The 16,683-nt window shown below is 53.5% G+C and overlaps 1 protein-coding gene, 1 long non-coding RNA gene and 4 other non-coding genes across 7 annotated transcripts; 4 read left to right on the forward strand and 2 right to left on the reverse strand.

Moving 5' to 3' along the window:
* The first annotated feature begins 607 nt into the window (after positions 1-607).
* On the forward strand, positions 608-10,526 carry TRIM7 (tripartite motif containing 7). Its single transcript, XM_006211914.4, has 7 exons — positions 608-1,468; positions 2,385-2,480; positions 5,313-5,543; positions 6,293-6,315; positions 6,604-6,719; positions 7,197-7,232; positions 8,763-10,526. The coding sequence occupies exons 1-7, from the start codon at positions 962-964 to the stop codon at positions 9,272-9,274; spliced, it is 1,521 nt and encodes a 506-aa protein (XP_006211976.2). The 5' UTR covers positions 608-961; the 3' UTR covers positions 9,275-10,526.
* On the reverse strand, positions 6,869-13,102 carry LOC116278254 (uncharacterized). 2 transcript variants are annotated; one of them, XR_004187631.2, is made up of 3 exons: positions 13,027-13,102; positions 12,396-12,621; positions 6,869-7,213 (listed from the first exon to the last, which is right to left on the reverse strand). It is a non-coding gene; the product is annotated as an uncharacterized lncRNA (long non-coding RNA). The 2 variants fall into 2 exon arrangements; XR_012066451.1 differs by lacking the exons at positions 12,396-12,621; positions 13,027-13,102 and adding an exon at positions 7,799-8,639.
* TRNAT-UGU (transfer RNA threonine (anticodon UGU)) lies at positions 12,647-12,719 on the forward strand. Its single transcript has one exon. It is a non-coding gene; the product is annotated as a tRNA-Thr (tRNA).
* A 2,034-nt stretch (positions 13,103-15,136) lies between the features above and the next one.
* Positions 15,137-15,208, forward strand: TRNAP-UGG (transfer RNA proline (anticodon UGG)). The gene has a single exon. It is a non-coding gene; the product is annotated as a tRNA-Pro (tRNA).
* Positions 15,209-15,524: 316 nt separating this feature from the next.
* On the forward strand, positions 15,525-15,597 carry TRNAV-AAC (transfer RNA valine (anticodon AAC)). The gene has a single exon. It is a non-coding gene; the product is annotated as a tRNA-Val (tRNA).
* A 256-nt stretch (positions 15,598-15,853) lies between these two features.
* On the reverse strand, positions 15,854-15,935 carry TRNAL-AAG (transfer RNA leucine (anticodon AAG)). The gene has a single exon. It is a non-coding gene; the product is annotated as a tRNA-Leu (tRNA).
* Between the last annotated feature and the right edge of the window lie 748 nt (positions 15,936-16,683).

Below are 16,683 nucleotides of genomic sequence, written 5' to 3' on the forward strand. Positions count from 1 at the left end.
GGAGGAAGCATCAGAGGAGAGGGAAGGTGAAGCCTGAGAAGGGGCCTTCACCTTTGGGTTACGATCGCTATGGTCACTGGTGACCTTGACAAGAACGGTTTCTGAGGAGGCTGGGGAAGAAAATCTGCCCGAGTGTCCTTCAGAGGGAATGAGGAGAGAGGGCATGGAAGCAAATAATACTGGCAGTTCTGGACGGCGGCTGGTAGAGATGAGCTGGAGAGACAATAGAGGACTGGGTTTGGGGCGGGGGGTGGGTAACACCGAATAAAGTGGGGAAATTGATTGTAAATGCTTGCTTGCTTGCTAAAAAAACAAAAATAAAGAATAAACAAGGGGGAGTGAGGAGAAGACAGGTGGATACAAGGCCACGATTTGGGGTGGCGCTTGGGAGGCAAGAGCCAGTTTCCAGACTCCAAATTTAGCTCAGCAGCCGGCAAACCTGCGCTCTGGGAATCTGACACTGTGGTCCGGATGCCAGGCCCTCGGGCCGGCTGTGCCTGGTCCGCGGCGGGCGGCAACTGGGAGTGGCCCCCAGGTGGGCGTGTGCATCCACCTGTCCCGGCCCGTTTCCCACGGCTGACCGGGTCAGACTGGGGCGGCCTAGGCAAGGCTTGCGTCAAGGCCGAGCGAAGGGAGAGACGGAGAGAAGGCGCCGCGGGACCGAGGAGGCCGCGGGCCGAGGAGGGGGACTGAGGGGTTCAGAGCGGGAACGCAGGGCACTGGCCAGCACTTAGATTTCCTCGTCCTGTGCCGCCCGGCCTACCATCAACACGCAGCCTCCCCTCCCGTTTTCCAGCCCGGCCCACCCTCAGCTCCAGTCTCAGCCAGCCGGCGTCGGCCCCGCCCTTCCTCTCCGAGTGGGCGCTCGGAGAACCGCCCCGGCCGCTGCGTTCCGTGCCGTGTGCTGTGGGATCAGGTGGCCTCCCTGGCGCCGCCAGACCTGGGTGCCGCGAGGGCGCGCATGGCGGCGGTGGGTCCGCGGACTGGCCCAGGCGCTGGGGCCGAGGCGCTGGCGCTGGCGGCAGAGCTGCAGGGCGAGGCGACCTGCTCCATCTGCCTGGAGCTCTTCCGCGAGCCGGTGTCCGTCGAGTGCGGTCACAGCTTCTGCCGCGCCTGCATCGCGCGATGCTGGGAGCGCCCCGGCGTGGGGGCCGCCTCCGCGTCCCGCACGCTGCCCTTCTCGCTGCCCTGCCCGCAGTGTCGCGAGCCCGCGCGCCCGGGCCAGCTGCGGCCCAACCGGCAGCTGGCCGCGGTGGCCACACTGCTGCGGCGCTTCAGCCTGCCAGCGGCCGCGCCCGGGGAGCGCGGGGCTCCGGAGGCGGTGGCGGCCGGGTGCGCGCAGCACGGCGAACCGCTCAAGCTCTACTGCCAGGACGACGGCCGTGCCATTTGCGTGGTGTGCGACCGCGCCCGCGAGCACCGCGCGCACGCCGTGTTGCCGCTCGACGAGGCCGTGCAGGAGGCCAAGGTAAGGGCCGAGCCCACCCCTGCAGGTCCCCGGGACCCCCCAGTTCTGCATTCCCGTGCACACACTGTAGACGACCGGCGGGCGAGCAGGAAGGCCCAGGCGAACCCCTGCTTCTTTTCTCCGATCCCGTGCTGCTCGGCATTGGCTCCGGGACTGAGCCTCAGCTCTCCCTGTCGCCCCCAAACCACCAATACCACACTCCCACCCTTCTTGCGTTTGGGCCCCTTCTGCACGGTCTGCGCGATGCCCCCACGGATTTGGAGATTTTTTGTTGTTGTTGGTCTCTGGCTTCTAGCGGGGTCTCCGTCACACCCACGCATTCGCCACCCCCACTCTTAGCCCCTTCCCTGGGCGTGGCTGTGTTCGACATTCTCACCCCCTGGGACCGAGTGGGACGACCTTCCCAAGAGGTCGGGGTAACGGGGTGGGTGGCTCCTGGGTGAGCAGAGCGCCGAGAGCCATCTGGGTTTTATCAACGCTGTCGATTCTGGGCGCTTCCCTTTCCTGCCAACTTGCTGGGTGTGCGAGGAGGCCTGGGGTACACAGCTTCTAGTCTTTCTTTGCTCTTACGTTGCTCCAGCCCTCCCACCCAAAGGGCTTTCTGATGGTAGTGAGGAGAGCAAAGAGAGGACCAGGCAGGTGAGGCTGCTAGGGGGCTTGCATTTCAGCCTGGATTGTGCACAGATGGTCTTGAGGACGTGAGACCCTGGGGCCTTTCGAGTCACCCTGCAGTTGCCCTGTTCCCCTATATGCAGCAATGGCTATATCCATTGCCACATCCAGAGAGAGCTTCAGCCCTGCCTCCTCCCCCACAGTGAACAGGGCCTTCCCTTTCTCCTGGGTGTCTCCAGGAAGACACATGTCAGGGTTTCCAGAATCCTCTTCCCAAAACGCTTCCCTTCTCACCCTCCCGCAGGAACTCCTGGAGTCCAGGCTGAAGGTCTTGAAGAAGGATCTGGATGACTATGAGGTGTTTCGTTCCACCGAAGAGAAGGAGAGCAAGGAGCTCCTGGTGAGCAGGGCAATCCCCAGGTTGGCCCCTCCTGGGCGACAGCAAAGGGTCACTCATCACCCTGGCTCTGTGTGTGTGCTTTTGGAGTGTGTGCCTGTGGAACAGCAGAAGTGGATTTTAGAAATATAATGGAATGCATATTATATAGGATGACTATGTAATATTATACAATCAGGACTTTGGGGAGTGCTGAAATAATTGTTTAAGAACAGCTGGCTTAAACTGGAACTGTCCCAGTCAATCAGGATGTATAGTCCTCCCAGTAATACATAACACCCCAGTTAGGGTCTGTGGAGCATCTTGCAGCTGAACACAATAATGTTTCAGAGGAGAAATATAAATATATCCGTATTAAGTGGGAACAAAAAATAAATAGCCTCGTGTCAGTCTAGGGCATATTTAACCATCAAAGGAGTTACGAAAAACTTTTTTCATTTTTAGAATTTTTGAAGTTTTGCACCTGAGGCTAGGGAAGAGGGGGAATGGAGGTGAAGAAGGGGATGGCAGAGCTGCTCCCCATTCAACAAAGGGCAGGTTTGGAGACCGGTTTTCAGGAGCCGATTGTGCCCAGCGCCCCCTGGTGGCTTGGGGCGATATTTTGTCTTCCTTGAAGTGGAAGGGGAAAGTGAAATTGGGTTTATTTTGGTTAAGGTGGGCAAACGTGGGTCACTATCATTTCCTACCTCAAAAATTCAGTTCCCAGCTCAATAAATAGATGTTAAGAGAATGAAAGAATCCACTAGGGCCTGTTAGGGCAGGGCTATTCAGTTCTGGAATTAGAAAATGGAGGGAGAGAAACTTGAGGACCACCCCCCACCACCACCACTGTTAAGGGGAGGAGTGGGGAGAAGGGGAGGACTCTGAGTTCAGATGTCCCAGAGTCCTTTCCTGACCCTGAGCTGCACCTGATACACCTGCATCCCATGCACATCTCAGGCCTTCCTGTCTGGTCATTCACTTCCCTCCACAAGCTCACCTCTCGCCCCTCCAGACCTCCATCTGCTGGAAAAAGGAGTAAGTGTGTGACTCTTTGGCCATTGTTGTACACCCATGACCCAGAGGGCCTTCCACAGCTTAAGTAGCTTCATGGTCTCTGACCCCACGCCCCATGACATTGCTAGCACTTTCTACTCTTTCCTCTGCCAGCACAGCACCCACCCAGCCACCTCCCCACACATTCTCCCCCAACCCCATTCTTTATAATTATAAAATACCTGCTTAATGAAACAACTATTGCTGCCATGATAACAAGGAGAATGAAATTTTTTTTAAGCTTCTATTTGGCAGGGGTGGAGAGAGGTCATTAGGCTCTACTAACTTATTTATTATTAGTTTAGGTTTTTTTTTTTTTCTTCAGTGGAGGTATTGGGAATTGAACCCAGGATCTTGTGCATGCTAAGCATGTGCACTACCATTTGAGCTACACCCTCTCACTTGAGAACGTGCTTACCATTTAGAGCGGGTCGTTCTCAACTGGTGGCATTTTTTGGCCCCCAGGGGACATTTGGCAATGTCCAGAGATATTTCTCGCTGTCAACACTGGGGCAGGGGTGCTACTGGTGTTTACTGGCAGAGGTGAGGGTGCTGCTTAAACATCCTGCAATGCACAGGATGGTCGCATACAACAAAGAATTATCTGGCCCCAAATATCAATAGCGCCGAGGTTGGAAACCCTGATTTAGAGTATTTTGGCAAATACTGTTCCACTTGTGTTACTTCCTTGAGAGACCATATGCTGTAGTTGTTAGAAGTTCAGACTCTGGGGTCAGACTCCTTGGATTAGAATCCTGGCTTCCCAGGGGCTTAAGGGGGTGAGAAGGGATAAATTGGGAATTTGAAAATTTGCACGTCTTGGGGAGTGATGTACAAGTTAGCTATTTGATTGTGGTGGCGGTTTCATGGGTGTACACATCTATCAAAATTCATCAAATTGTACATCTGAAATATGTGTAGTTTACCATACAGGAATCATACCACAATAAAGGTATAGAAAAAAAAAGTTCTGGCTTCCCGCTTCCTGGTGGTACACCTCTCTGTCTTTGTCTCCTCATCTGTAAAATAGGATGAGAGCGGTACCCACATCATTGGGTTGTTGTCAGCATTGAGGGAGTTAACACCTGTAAAGTGCCCTGTGCCGCTGCTGCCTGCTTGCCCAGCTTCCTGAAGAATGGAGAACAGTGGCCTGAACCCAGGTCTCTTGACTTGTAATAGGCAAAAAAGTGATTGGTTATTGCAAGTTTGCTGCAGGAAATGACAGGGGCTTGTCAGGCAGATTACTGAACAAACACTAATCGGAGGTGATTCATTTTTGGCTGGTTTAAGATGACACTTATAGGAGAACTGAAACTCTAATTAAGTCTTAGTTTGGTGACATGAGGCTTGGCATAAGCGACTCCACTTTGGGCCTGTTGCCTTGTTTTGTTTTTAACACAACGTAAATGTGTTTGGGGAAGAAAAAGTGACCGCAGTTTAATTCTTACAGTGACTGCAGGAGGTACTAATGTATCCCTCCCACTTTTCAAATGAGGAAACTGCAGCCTTGGGTGGGTCCAGGGTGAGTTTGAAGTTGCCCTAAGTTGGTGGGAGAGCCCAGATCTGAAGAGACACATGGGTGCATCTGTGACAGGGGAAGGGAAAAAAAGCACACGTTGAGGCTGCTGTGTGCTCAGAATTGGGATCTTGAAACTTAGAGTGTGGGCATGGTGGACATGTGTGGGTGAGTCTCTGAGCCCTGAGCAGTGAGGGGGCTGGAACCTTGCCCTGGGTCCTGTCCACATATGGTGTCTCAATGGCCCCATCCTCTCCCCCCTTTCCCTTCTCCTCCTGGGACAGAAGCAGATGGCAGCCGAGCGAGAGAAGGTGGGGGCGGAGTTCCAGGCTCTACGGGCCTTCCTGGTGGAGCAGGAGGGCCGGCTCCTGGGCCGCCTGGAGGAGCTGTCCAGGGAGGTGACACAGAAGCAGAATGAGAACCTGGCCCAGCTCGGGAGTGAGATCGCCCAGCTCTCCAAGCTCAGCAGCCAGATCCAGGAGACAACTTGCAAGCCCGACCTTGACTTTCTCCAGGTGAGTCTGGCTCAGCCAGAGATATGAGTCATTTATCCTAAGACATCAAGAATGGAACGAGAACAGAGTCATACTCCTATGAGTTTAGTGGAATCCCACAATCTGGAGCCCAAGGGGACTGGAAAGAGGAGCCCAGATTTTCCTGGGGTTCGAGGCCTAAGGGGACGTGATAAAACTTCCCTAACCGTGATCCACATAATGTACCTTAATCAATGTATTCTATTTTTGTCACACACCTGTGACAAGTCTCAAAATGACACTTATCTTTACTACATGGGATGCACTTTGCTGTTTTCTATTCTATCTTATTTCCTCCTGAAATAGTCACAATCCACTAAATAAACTTCACAAGTCACAAATGGGTTAAGAATGGTCATTTAAAAGACACTGGTCTGAGTGACCAGTTGTTGCCTTAAGGGCTGTCACTTGTCTTGGGTGATGCTGAAAGCAGAGGCAATGCTGGGTCCTAGCACTTGGCTCCCGTGACAATTCTGTGATGACAGGAGCATTTGCAGAGGTGTGGGCGGGGCTGAGGGGGTCTACCTTGTTGATGAGACACTGAGTGGCCAGCCACATCGGGAAGCCATTGCCACCTGGGGCCCCTGCAGGCAGTGGTGGGAGGTGGGGTAGTGACACCCCTGCTTCTTGCTTGTTTCTCTGGAAGCAGGGCAAGGGGCCAATTTTATTTTCTCAAAGGTGAATAGAGGTTACCCAGGGCTGATTTAGTTTTCTCTCATCTTTCTTTCCAGGAATTCAAAACCACACTAAGCAGGTGAGTGGACCTAACAATTCCTTGGGCCTCTGGCTCTTCTTTTCCACTGAGCTCTCTCTCTTCATTCCCCACCTCTGACCTCTCACCTCCTGGTCCCCACCCCCTACTGCTTTACCTGGGTACCTTCTGAGGCAAATGTTTGCTGCCTGGCCATGGGTATTTCAGCACAAGGTCAAGCTCTCCTTTTCCACATCTCCCAACCCAGACAACCTCACTATCCTAACTGTCACAACCCAGTGTGAACGGGACCTTGCTTGTGAGCCTTCCCTCAGGGTCCTTGTCCTGCAGATGCAGCAATGTGCCTGCCCCCAAGCCAACCACAGTCTCTTCTGAGATGAAGAATAAAGTCTGGAATGTTTCCCTCAAGACTTTTGTCTTAAAGGGGCTGCTCAAGAAGTTCAAAGGTAGGGGCCTGTGTGGGGGGCTGGGCCATGCAGTGCTGGTGGTGGCGGTGTGTTTCTGGTGGGTTGGGGTCCGGAGGATGTGCCTTTCCAGAAGCTGTGTGATAAAACAGTAACAAGGGTGTGTCAAAGGCCAGATGGACCCGGGCAGGTCATGCGACTAATTTATTTAGAAACCCCACCTCTACCCCAGGGCATGAAGCTTCTCCTGGGGACAGATGGATAGAGGGGCGTTGGGGGCAGAAAGGGGGATGAGGAAGGAGAACTTAGCTCAGAATGGCTCCAGGCAGAAGAGGGGGAGGTGGGAGAGGAAGAGCAAGAATACCGGCCCCTCCCCACCGCCATGCTTGGCCCAGTGCCTGCCCGTCAACTCAAGGGTATCTGGGGAGTGAGTGAGCCAGCGCGGAGCTGGTGCCACTGTCATTGCCAGAGAGAAGTCTCCCATGTCATTCATGCACATGCTGCTTTGTTTCTCCTTAGAAGATCTCCGGGGAGAGCTGGAGAAAGAGGAAAAAGGTAGGATGGTTATTGTAGTGAGTATCTGTCACTTGGCCGCGTAGAGATCCGCTCCCCTCCAGTGACTGTCTCCCTGGGTTCTGGGCGTGGTTGGTTCCTTCTGCCCATCCACCTCAGCAGCGCTGCCATCTGCTGCCCTTTCTCCCTCATCCTCCCAATTCGGATCCCCTGAGGCCACAGTGAGGCCTCTAGGCTTAGAAGCTCTGGGTCGGTCCGGAGCAGGAGTGCCCTGCTCTTTGGGGTATTTAGATGAGGGGGGAGGGCTTGTCGGTCACCTGGACCAGCCTCTCTTCCCTGTCCCCACTCCCAGACAGATGGAGACCTCTCCTGGGGACAGGGGTTGTGTGCAGGGGTCAGGGGAAGCAGGAGGGGACTGAAGACAGGAAGGGAGGTGGTTCTTAGCATGCGTGAGGTCCAAGTGGAGGAGGAGTCAGGAGGGGAGAGCACATATTCCTGACGCTGATGGCTGAGCTAAATCAGACTTCACCTGGGAAGAATCTAAACCAATTGAGTCGACTACGTCCCTCCTCTGCCCAGAACTGTGTGACAGCCCCCCTCCCCCTTACTCAGTAAAGGCTGGAGTCCTCACTGTGGTCTTCAAGGCCCCACAGGATCCGGCCTCACTGCACACTTTCCCCCTGGTTCACTCTGTGCAGCCACACACCCTCCTGCTGTTCCCGGAATGCACCAAGCACATACCTACCTCAGGGCCTTTGCACTGCACTGGCTATGCCTGGGGCTGGAGCATCCTTCCCCCAGACAGCTACATGTCTGGCTCCCTCTTCTCCTTTATGTCTTTTCTCAAAGGTACCTTTTCAGTGAGGCCTTCCCTGGCCCCTCTAGTTGAAACTGCAGTTGGCTGTCCTGATTCCTCTATCATTTTTTGTCTCTCTTCCCTCTCCCCCGAGGAAGGAAGCTACAGGAGGGCAGGGATACTCCACTGTGGGATTCTCAGGGCTTTGAACAGACCCAGAACATAGTAGTACGTACAACAAGTGTGCATATTTTAACTATTTATTATGGAAAAGTTCAAACATACACTAAAGTATGGAGGAGAGCGTATCAAATATTAGGTATCCATCACCTTTAGCAGTTACTGACTCTCACTAGTATTTTTCATAAACACCCCTCCCCACTTCTGCTCACTGGATTATTTTGGAGCAAATCACAGATAACTGTCATTTCCATAAATATCTCAGTATGTTGTCTCCAAAGAGAGAGACTTTTTTCTTTTAAAAAAGCATAAACACAAAACCATCATAAGTAAAAACTTAATGATTCCTTCCAGTATCTAGTGTCCAAAATTCCCCAATTGTCTTTTCAGTTGCATTTGTCGATCTGTTTGAATCACGATCCAACTCAGGGCCATTAAATGTATTTGTTTGGTTTCAACACGTACTTGTTGAACGGGGGTGGGGAAGGTGGGGGGTTGGGGGGATCAATAACAGGGGGGCGGGAGCTGTGCAAGGAGCTTGCTTGGGACGTCTCTCTGTGTCTCTCCACCCTCCCCCCCACCCTGTCCCCCTACAGTGGAGCTGACCTTGGACCCGGACACGGCCAACCCCCGGCTCATCCTCTCTCTGGATCTTAAGAGCGTGCGCCTTGGACAGCGGGCCCAGGACCTGCCCAGCCACCCGCGCCGCTTCGACACCAACACTCGGGTCCTGGCGTCATGCGGCTTCTCGTCAGGGCGGCACCACTGGGAGGTGGAAGTGGGCTCCAAGGACGGCTGGGCCTTCGGGGTGGCCCGGGAGAGCGTGCGCCGCAAGGGCCTCACGCCCTTCACCCCCGAGGAGGGCGTCTGGGCGCTGCAGCTCAACAGCGGGCAGTACTGGGCGGTGACCAGCCCCGAGCGGACGCCCCTCAGCTGTGGGCACCTGTCCCGCGTGCGGGTGGCCCTGGACCTGGAGGTGGGGGCCGTGTCCTTCTACGCCGCGGAGGACATGCGTCACATCTACACCTTCCGCGTCAACTTCCAAGAGCGCGTGTTTCCCCTTTTCTCTGTCTGCTCCACAGGCACCTACTTGCGAATCTGGCCTTGAGGGGGGCGTTGCCCGGCCTGCCAGTGGGTGACCTCCTCCTAGTCCTGGCTGCCTGTGGGTAGGGATGTGGTCCTCCGATGGAGCCTCCTGGTCACTTTGGGTCTGCCCTCTGGACTCTTGCCCCAGGCTGCTTTTAGAAGGGCTTCTGCAGACCACAACATCAAAGACCTGAGAGTGGGCGGCTGGGGAAAGGGCTCTGAGGTCAATAGAGCAGGGGAAGAGATGCCTTGGACCCTCCAGGCCTGTCCTCTACCTGTCCTAGGCCTGTAGATTTGGCCTGAGCAGAGAGGAGGCGGAGGTGGATAAGGACAGGAGCCCAGCTCCTGACACAGGTGCTTCCTATCACTGCCCCAGCTCAGCAAGGCCTCTGGCTCCGTGACCTACCTACACTCACTTTCGGAAATCTCGACTTGGGCAGCTGGGAAGGTCCCCTGGAAACGTGGTGGGTGCCTGGCTTCCATTCTCTGCATGCATGACTCAGCGAGGAAAGCTGACTTCTGCTACAGAATCACTGAGCCAAGAGGATCATTTCAGAAGTTTGTTGAACAACAGCAAGCCCTGGTTCTGTGCTGTCCTCAGTTACAAGGATGCAGGTTCCTGCCAGGCCAGCCAGGTTCATGATCACGTCTGCTTTGCCTTCTTGTCACCTGCCAGCTCTGGCTTCAGAGACCTGGATCTGGCTGGCCTGTTGAAGTATACTCAGGGAGAAGCGCTGTACTCCCAGCTTAGAGGAGAGTCTGGGCCAGAACTGGAAGGAGATCCTTGATCTGTACATGAGGGAAGAGCCCAGGACAACAGCATATATGCATTGCTACCGTCCAACACCCCTTAGCTTGGTGACGTGTACATCCTTGGCCACAGTGACAGCCTCATGTTCTCACGTTTGCCTAAACCCTTTTCAAGTGCCAAAGTACAGTCTCCCTTGGGTAAGGAGACCAAAGATTCTGGAGTTTTGAAACACAAGACAGCAATTATAATTTTACAGAAGCAACTAACACCAGCATGGAAATGTAGGGGGCACAGGCATGCCCCTGACCCACTGTTCCTGGAGCTTCGAAAATGTATGCCAACAACAGAGGACCTTGGTGCCAAGGACTGCTCAGCCCTGTGCCTTGGTGGGTGTTATTCCCTTGGCTAATTGTTCCCCAGCTTCCATACGGCTGGGCTTCTGGGAGGGTAGAGATGGGCTGTTCCCTTCTTAGTGGTCCCAGGAGAGGGGGATGGGGAGACGCAAATACAGACTGTGAGCTCATTTCTAAGGTGCCTTGGCTCATTCTTAACTCCCTCAGTCTGAATGGAGGAACACAATTATGAGCAAGGGTTTCTGCCAGATGGTGAGTATGTGTGTTTATGCATGTGAGGAATGTGTGCAAGTGTGTTTACATCTAGGACCTCAGGGATGGGGGCGGGGGGGAACGTGGATTTTGGAGAGGGCAATTAGGAGCACACACATAGGTTTAGGTGCAAACAGACCTACATCAGTATGGTCATACCCTATTATTGATTTGTTGTAAAATACTAGCCACCCCATATTTAGGTGAGGGACAAATGTTTCCTTCTCCGACTACCTGGCTACCCAGCTATATGAAAGCCAATCTCAGACTTAATTCTGTCCCGCACAGATTGTTTAGATGGACATGTTGACATGCAGGGACAGTGACCATCTAACAGTCTGGTCTGCAAACATCATGGAGTTTCCGTGGTCTGTCCCTGAGATGCTTCAAGCACACTTTGCATATGAGAGTCTTAGAGGCTCGGGACAGGAACATTTAATCATCCAGCCTACAGCAGCATTCCAGAAGGTGAATCCTTTGTTTTGCTCATATATGGAGAGTGGCTCTCGAACATTGTAGCCAATCCACGTATCTGAATATGACTGATTTCCACAAGGAAAATCTATTTCTAACATTCATTTACTAATTAAATTGCCGGATATTATCATCAAGCCCCAGTGTTATCTGGGCTTATATGGCTTTTGGATTGAGTATCACAATTCCCATTATATCTTCTAACAACCGCGCTGAAATACTGCAACACGTCACAGGTCACAGAAGGTAGGGTGACTGGTGAGGTGCCTCGTGGGTCAGGTCTGGGCACTGCAGGGGTGGCTGTCTGTGTGTATATTTTCAGCTTTTGTGTTGTGAATGTGACTGTGTGTCTATCAGAGTTTGCAGAATGACTACGTAGACATCCATATATCTGAAGAGATGTAACAACAGTTACATAACAACTCCATGTGGACTGTGAGAGAGATTACTCTTCGTCACCAGGGTGGGGCAGTGACTTAGGATGACACAAGGATGACTTAGGTGTGAGAGTATGCCTGCATGTGTGATTTTTCCTCTCATCCTTTGACCATCATAAGATCTCTGAGATCTCTGGGCCTCTGAGAGCAACGACTGGCCTAACTCTAGTCCACCTGACTCCACTCTTAACTGGTCTTAGATCCTCCTGAGCTGCTGAGACAGGAGAACCCACATCCCTGACACCAGACGGTCACACCGCTCCTCAGCATCCAGACTGGAGGTCACCAGGGACCCTTCTATGGCCTGGTGACCCAGTGACCTAAGTCATCTGGCTTTTCAAGGACCAAAGGGCAGGTTGGGCCACCGGACCAAGGTCCACCAACTGCTGCTGCCACTTTCTCACCTTTGCCGGGCTAGAGCTCCCATTCCCTCACCTAGATTCTCCATCTCTCTCCCTGCCCTTTACCTTGTGGGTCCTTTTGGGGGCCCTGACGGAGCTAGCTCCCCCGAAGTCCAAGACAGGTCCTAAAGGCTGCCTTTTCCTAATTTGCTTCAAGTTGCGGTAGGGGCCAGGGGCCTCCAGTCCTTCTGATTTCCTCCCCATCCTCCACCAACCTTTCCCTCCTGATCTCCACCTGCCCATCTTACCAGCTCAGATCTGGATCCCTCTCAGGACAGGCCTATTGACACCCGTTCTCTAACCTCTCCTTCAGGGCCCTGACCTCGGACCCCTACTCTCGTACGCAGTAAGTGGCGGACCCCTCGCTCCAAGTCTTCGTCCCGACCCCGCTCCATCCCCGGGGCCCTCCACTGACTCCGCCCATCGGAGGCCCGGCCCCCGCCCGCGGAGCCCCCGCCGTCACCCGATAGCTCACAGCCTCTGCCCGTCCGCGCGCGCAGCTCCCGCCTTCTCTTCGCCGGGCTCTTTCCCAGGATTTGTAGCTCAGCTTGCGGGGCTGACACTTACTGACGCCGCAGGTGAGGCGGCGGCGGCCGGACAGAGCCCACAGTGGCCCGGGGCGTTGGCCCCACCTTTCTCCGCTTAGCTCCTCCTTATGGTGGTCTGCGGCTGCGCGGCAACCTTAGCAGCATCAATTGCTCCTGCGCAGAAAAAGCTTTCGCAGCTGGCTCCATAGCTCAGGGGTTAGAGCACTGGTCTTGTAAACCAGGGGTCGCGAGTTCAAATCTCGCTGGGGCCTGGCTACCTTTTTCTGCCCACTTTTTCCACCCCTTTCCGAAGGGTGGAGGAACAGAAGATGCCCGCGCGAAGACGAATTTCTGTCATTCTGAAAGGCCAGACACTGGCGGAGCTCCGTGCTTTTGCCCCTCAAGTGCCTGCCACCTATCGGCCACTCCCTCCCGTGGCCTAATCTGTAGAAGGCCAGACCCGCTACGACTTGGTCTTGCGATCACTGGCTCTGCGCGCCTTCTTCCCCGCGGTCCCTTTCTCGCTTCCTTTTCCGCGCCCTCTCTGCGAGTTCGTGGCAGAACCTTCCGTTCCCTTACCTGTTGCTCCACTTGGACTAGGGCTGATCTCTAATTCTTGCTCTTTGTTGCGTGGGGACCACCTGTGAACGGCCTTCCTCCCCTCGGACCCTGGGAATCTACTATTTTAGTCCGGGGTGGGGCTATGTTTAAGCCCCCGCGTAGCTCGCCATTGGCTCCCTCAGTGGCTTCTGTAGTGGGGTGACCTTCCAATAGGGTAGGCACATAAGGGTTGAAGAATCCCGGGAGTCTGGGTCGCGCAAGGGCCGCAAATCCGTTCGGGTCTTGACGCAAAGTTTGGGTTTTTGGATGGGAGCGGGGTTGGGTGAGGGAGGGAAGCGCATCCCTTCCCTGCCGCGAACCCCACCCACCTCATTCACCTCTCCCCGACGTCTACCCAGTTTTCCGCGAGTGTTTTTCTCTCCTCTGGTGTACCTGGCCCGGGCTCTATTTCGAACCCTGATCCAAGCTAAACTGCTGCTCGGGGTCAGTCCTTAAGTGGGATGGCCACTCGCTCAGGGCTTTTCTGAAGGTCCTCTGCCTCTGCCTAGGCCGCCTGGATGGGTCGTGCCCGCGAAGGCCACGGAGGGAGGGCGACCTCCTGCAGGCCAGGTTCTGCTTATGCGGCAGCACCCCCATTGTTCGTTAAGGATTTAGGCTCATTTTGTACACTCGATTTCTGTTAACAACATAAATGAATCAATCGGAAGGGTAGCATATGTTAGTTGGTTTGTTTAAAAGGAAAACTAAATAGTTGTTTAAAAAAACACAGTGGAAGCGAATGTGACAAAGGTATAGTCTTTAGGTTCAGGTGTCATGGATGTGGACACTTGTTTGCCCTTTTCTTTATATAATTCCATGGAGAAGAGACGCGAATGCTTACAACACGGAGGCCGTAGTGACCCAAGGGAAGCCAAGGACGCACAGCTGCCGTGAGCAGAGGGGAGCCCACCTAACGCTGAGGGTGCCCTGGAGGAGGTGCAGACAACACTAGGTGGGGATGGGATTCATTAGCATCGTGGTCTCCAAGGAAGAGGCCGAGAGGAGGAGCAGCGAGTGGAGAGGTCTGCGCAGCGGGCTGAGCAAGACTGCGGAGAGTGGCAATGGAAAAAATAGCACTTCTTTTCCTTGGAGGAGGTTAACCACCGTTCGTCTCCCACGATGTTTTCTAACAGCCACCTGGGTAGGGAATTTCTCTTCCGGTGGCACAAAAATAAACCTTTGGGTCAGCTCTGAGTGGATTTTCGTGAATTCCTAAAGCAGGGAATCAGAATCACTTTTTTTTCTTTAAATTACTAAATAACCCAGTGGAATTGCAGGAGGAAAGCGCCCGCACGGCCCAGGCCTCTGGTTCTCTGGGCGGGGGACTGTTCTGGGGCGATTCCAGGAGAAGGCAGCGAGGGCGGGGAGCCAGGACGCGCGGCGTGGGCGCCGCGTGTGCGCGCGCGTGCACTGCGATCGTCGCGGGCGGCGCACCAACTACCGCGGTCGGTCACCCCTTGGGGGAGCCGGCTTCCTGGTTATCTCATTTCTGCTTCTCATTTCTCACTTCCCTACATTTTATGAACATTTTGCAAATAAGTATATGTTGTTCTTTTATTTTCGTAAAACGATAAAGAGAAGCCCCCGTCCCGTTACCAGGTGCCCCACAAGAAAGGACTACGAGGGTTTCATTTCGTTTGTTGCGTCTCGGAACCTAGTCCATACCGCGTCCCCTCCAAGCCTAGGGCCCAGTTCTCTCAAGGAGCCCTCCGGCTCTCCCGGCTTCTGCTCCCTGCCCCTGGGCCTCCAGACTTGCGCCTTATTTGGGCTCCCTCGAGAAAGGGGGAGTCCTAAAACGAAGGGATGTCCTGGCCTGCTGCCCGAGTAGCCTTAGCAATGAGGCCCTCGTTCGGATTCCAGATCTCAGAGGGGCCAAGTGATACCGAGCATTAACGCTGAGCGAGCTACTTACGGCTGAGTTCACAGCGGACGCCAATATGGGTCGAACAGGGATAGGTTGGGCGTGGGGAGCTCGGAAATCCGGGAGGTGCTTTGAATATGCCAGAGATAAAGATTAACTTTTTCAGCAATTAAGCAACTCTGTATAGATCCATATCTGGGGCTAAAACTACGCATTCCTCCACGGAGTGGCTCGTTGGTCTAGGGGTATGATTCTCGCTTTGGGTGCGAGAGGTCCCGGGTTCAAATCCCGGACGAGCCCACTTTTTTTTTTTTTCTTGTCTACTTCCTAATTAAATTTATTGTTCCGTGGACCGTTTTTGTCCTGGACGGGAAGTTGACCTTACCAAGGGTTCTGGGAGGACTGCGGATCTGAAAGAAGAACAGGTAGCAGGGTGAGTAAGCCGCCTCAGAACCGAAAATCTCCGGTGGGAGATTGGGAGCAGAGCCTCCTGCGAGTGTTTCCACTTGTCTGGGTCATGGGATCATCCTTTAACGTTCTTAAAACTGTTATCTATTGTACCTACAAGAGGTTTTCCCAACAATCAATAGTAGTATGGAGGGCCTACTTCTCGCGGGTTTCCGTAGTGTAGTGGTTATCACGTTCGCCTAACACGCGAAAGGTCCCCGGTTCGAAACCGGGCGGAAACAACCTTTCCTTTATAGTTCCTTTCTTACTATCTAATATTACAATTTTGAAGTTGGTCCACCTGTGTAGACTGTAACCCACCCCGCTTGCTGTCAACAATATGGGCGCGCGCTCAGTTGGGGTATTTCGTAGCCGTATGCTGGAAAAGGGAGTCGCACATCCGGAGAAACGTAGTCCGCAGGTGGGCCTCCAATTCACATACTACTTTTGTACAAGTCGCATGCTGTGTGAAAAAAAGTGCAACGTATCACCACAACCTGGCAGCGGTGGGATTCGAACCCACGCCCCCGAAGAGACTGGAGCCTTAATCCAGCGCCTTGGACCGCTCGGCCACGCTACCTCGCGTGGAAAACACAGCACTGCCTTTGGCTGTCATTTTTCAATTCAGGCAACATCCACTGGGTCCTGAGGAAAACCAAATGTTGGGATGGGCCTACAGGTCAGCACAGAAACCAAACTTCATCCAACAGAATTAGCTTGGCCACAGCCACAGGCGTGGAATCTGTGCTGTACCAATGCTTTGACAAAAGAGAATTCACACAACGGTTTTTGGAAGGATGCTCAAGAAGTCACCCGGACCATTCACCTTTGGGGAGTGGGCGTGGATGCAGAGTAAGCCTTCTACACGATTGCTTGTTTGTTTGTTTAACTATGAGCGTGTGTTGTTTTTCCAAATTAAAGGAAGGGGAAACTCTGCACTGCCTTTCCCACTTCCTTTTCTTTAAACCCGTTACATTTTTTGGCAGAAACACTGACACATTCAGAAGTGGCTCTTTAGTGACCATGTTGGTCACAATCTCAGAGGCCTCCATCCATGCAGCTCTGTTGCCTGAAGTTTCCACCCTTGAAACAAATGTTTCAGCTGGAAGTTTCAGGTCTTGACAAAACACGCTTGATTGCACACTCTACAGACATCCTCTTACCCCCACCCGCCTAATTACAAAAATCCATTTCTTAACAAAATAGCAAAATCCCAGAGAAAAATATATAGAAAAAATTCCCCCGCAAGCCCCAAACTGAGATAACCATCACTATTTGGTGAACTAATCTCCAGTTGGTTTTCTGTTGATTTTTACCTGCACCAGTGA

Source organism: Vicugna pacos, chromosome 3, assembly GCF_048564905.1.
Source record: "Vicugna pacos chromosome 3, VicPac4, whole genome shotgun sequence".
Taxonomy (NCBI): Eukaryota; Metazoa; Chordata; class Mammalia; order Artiodactyla; family Camelidae; genus Vicugna; species Vicugna pacos.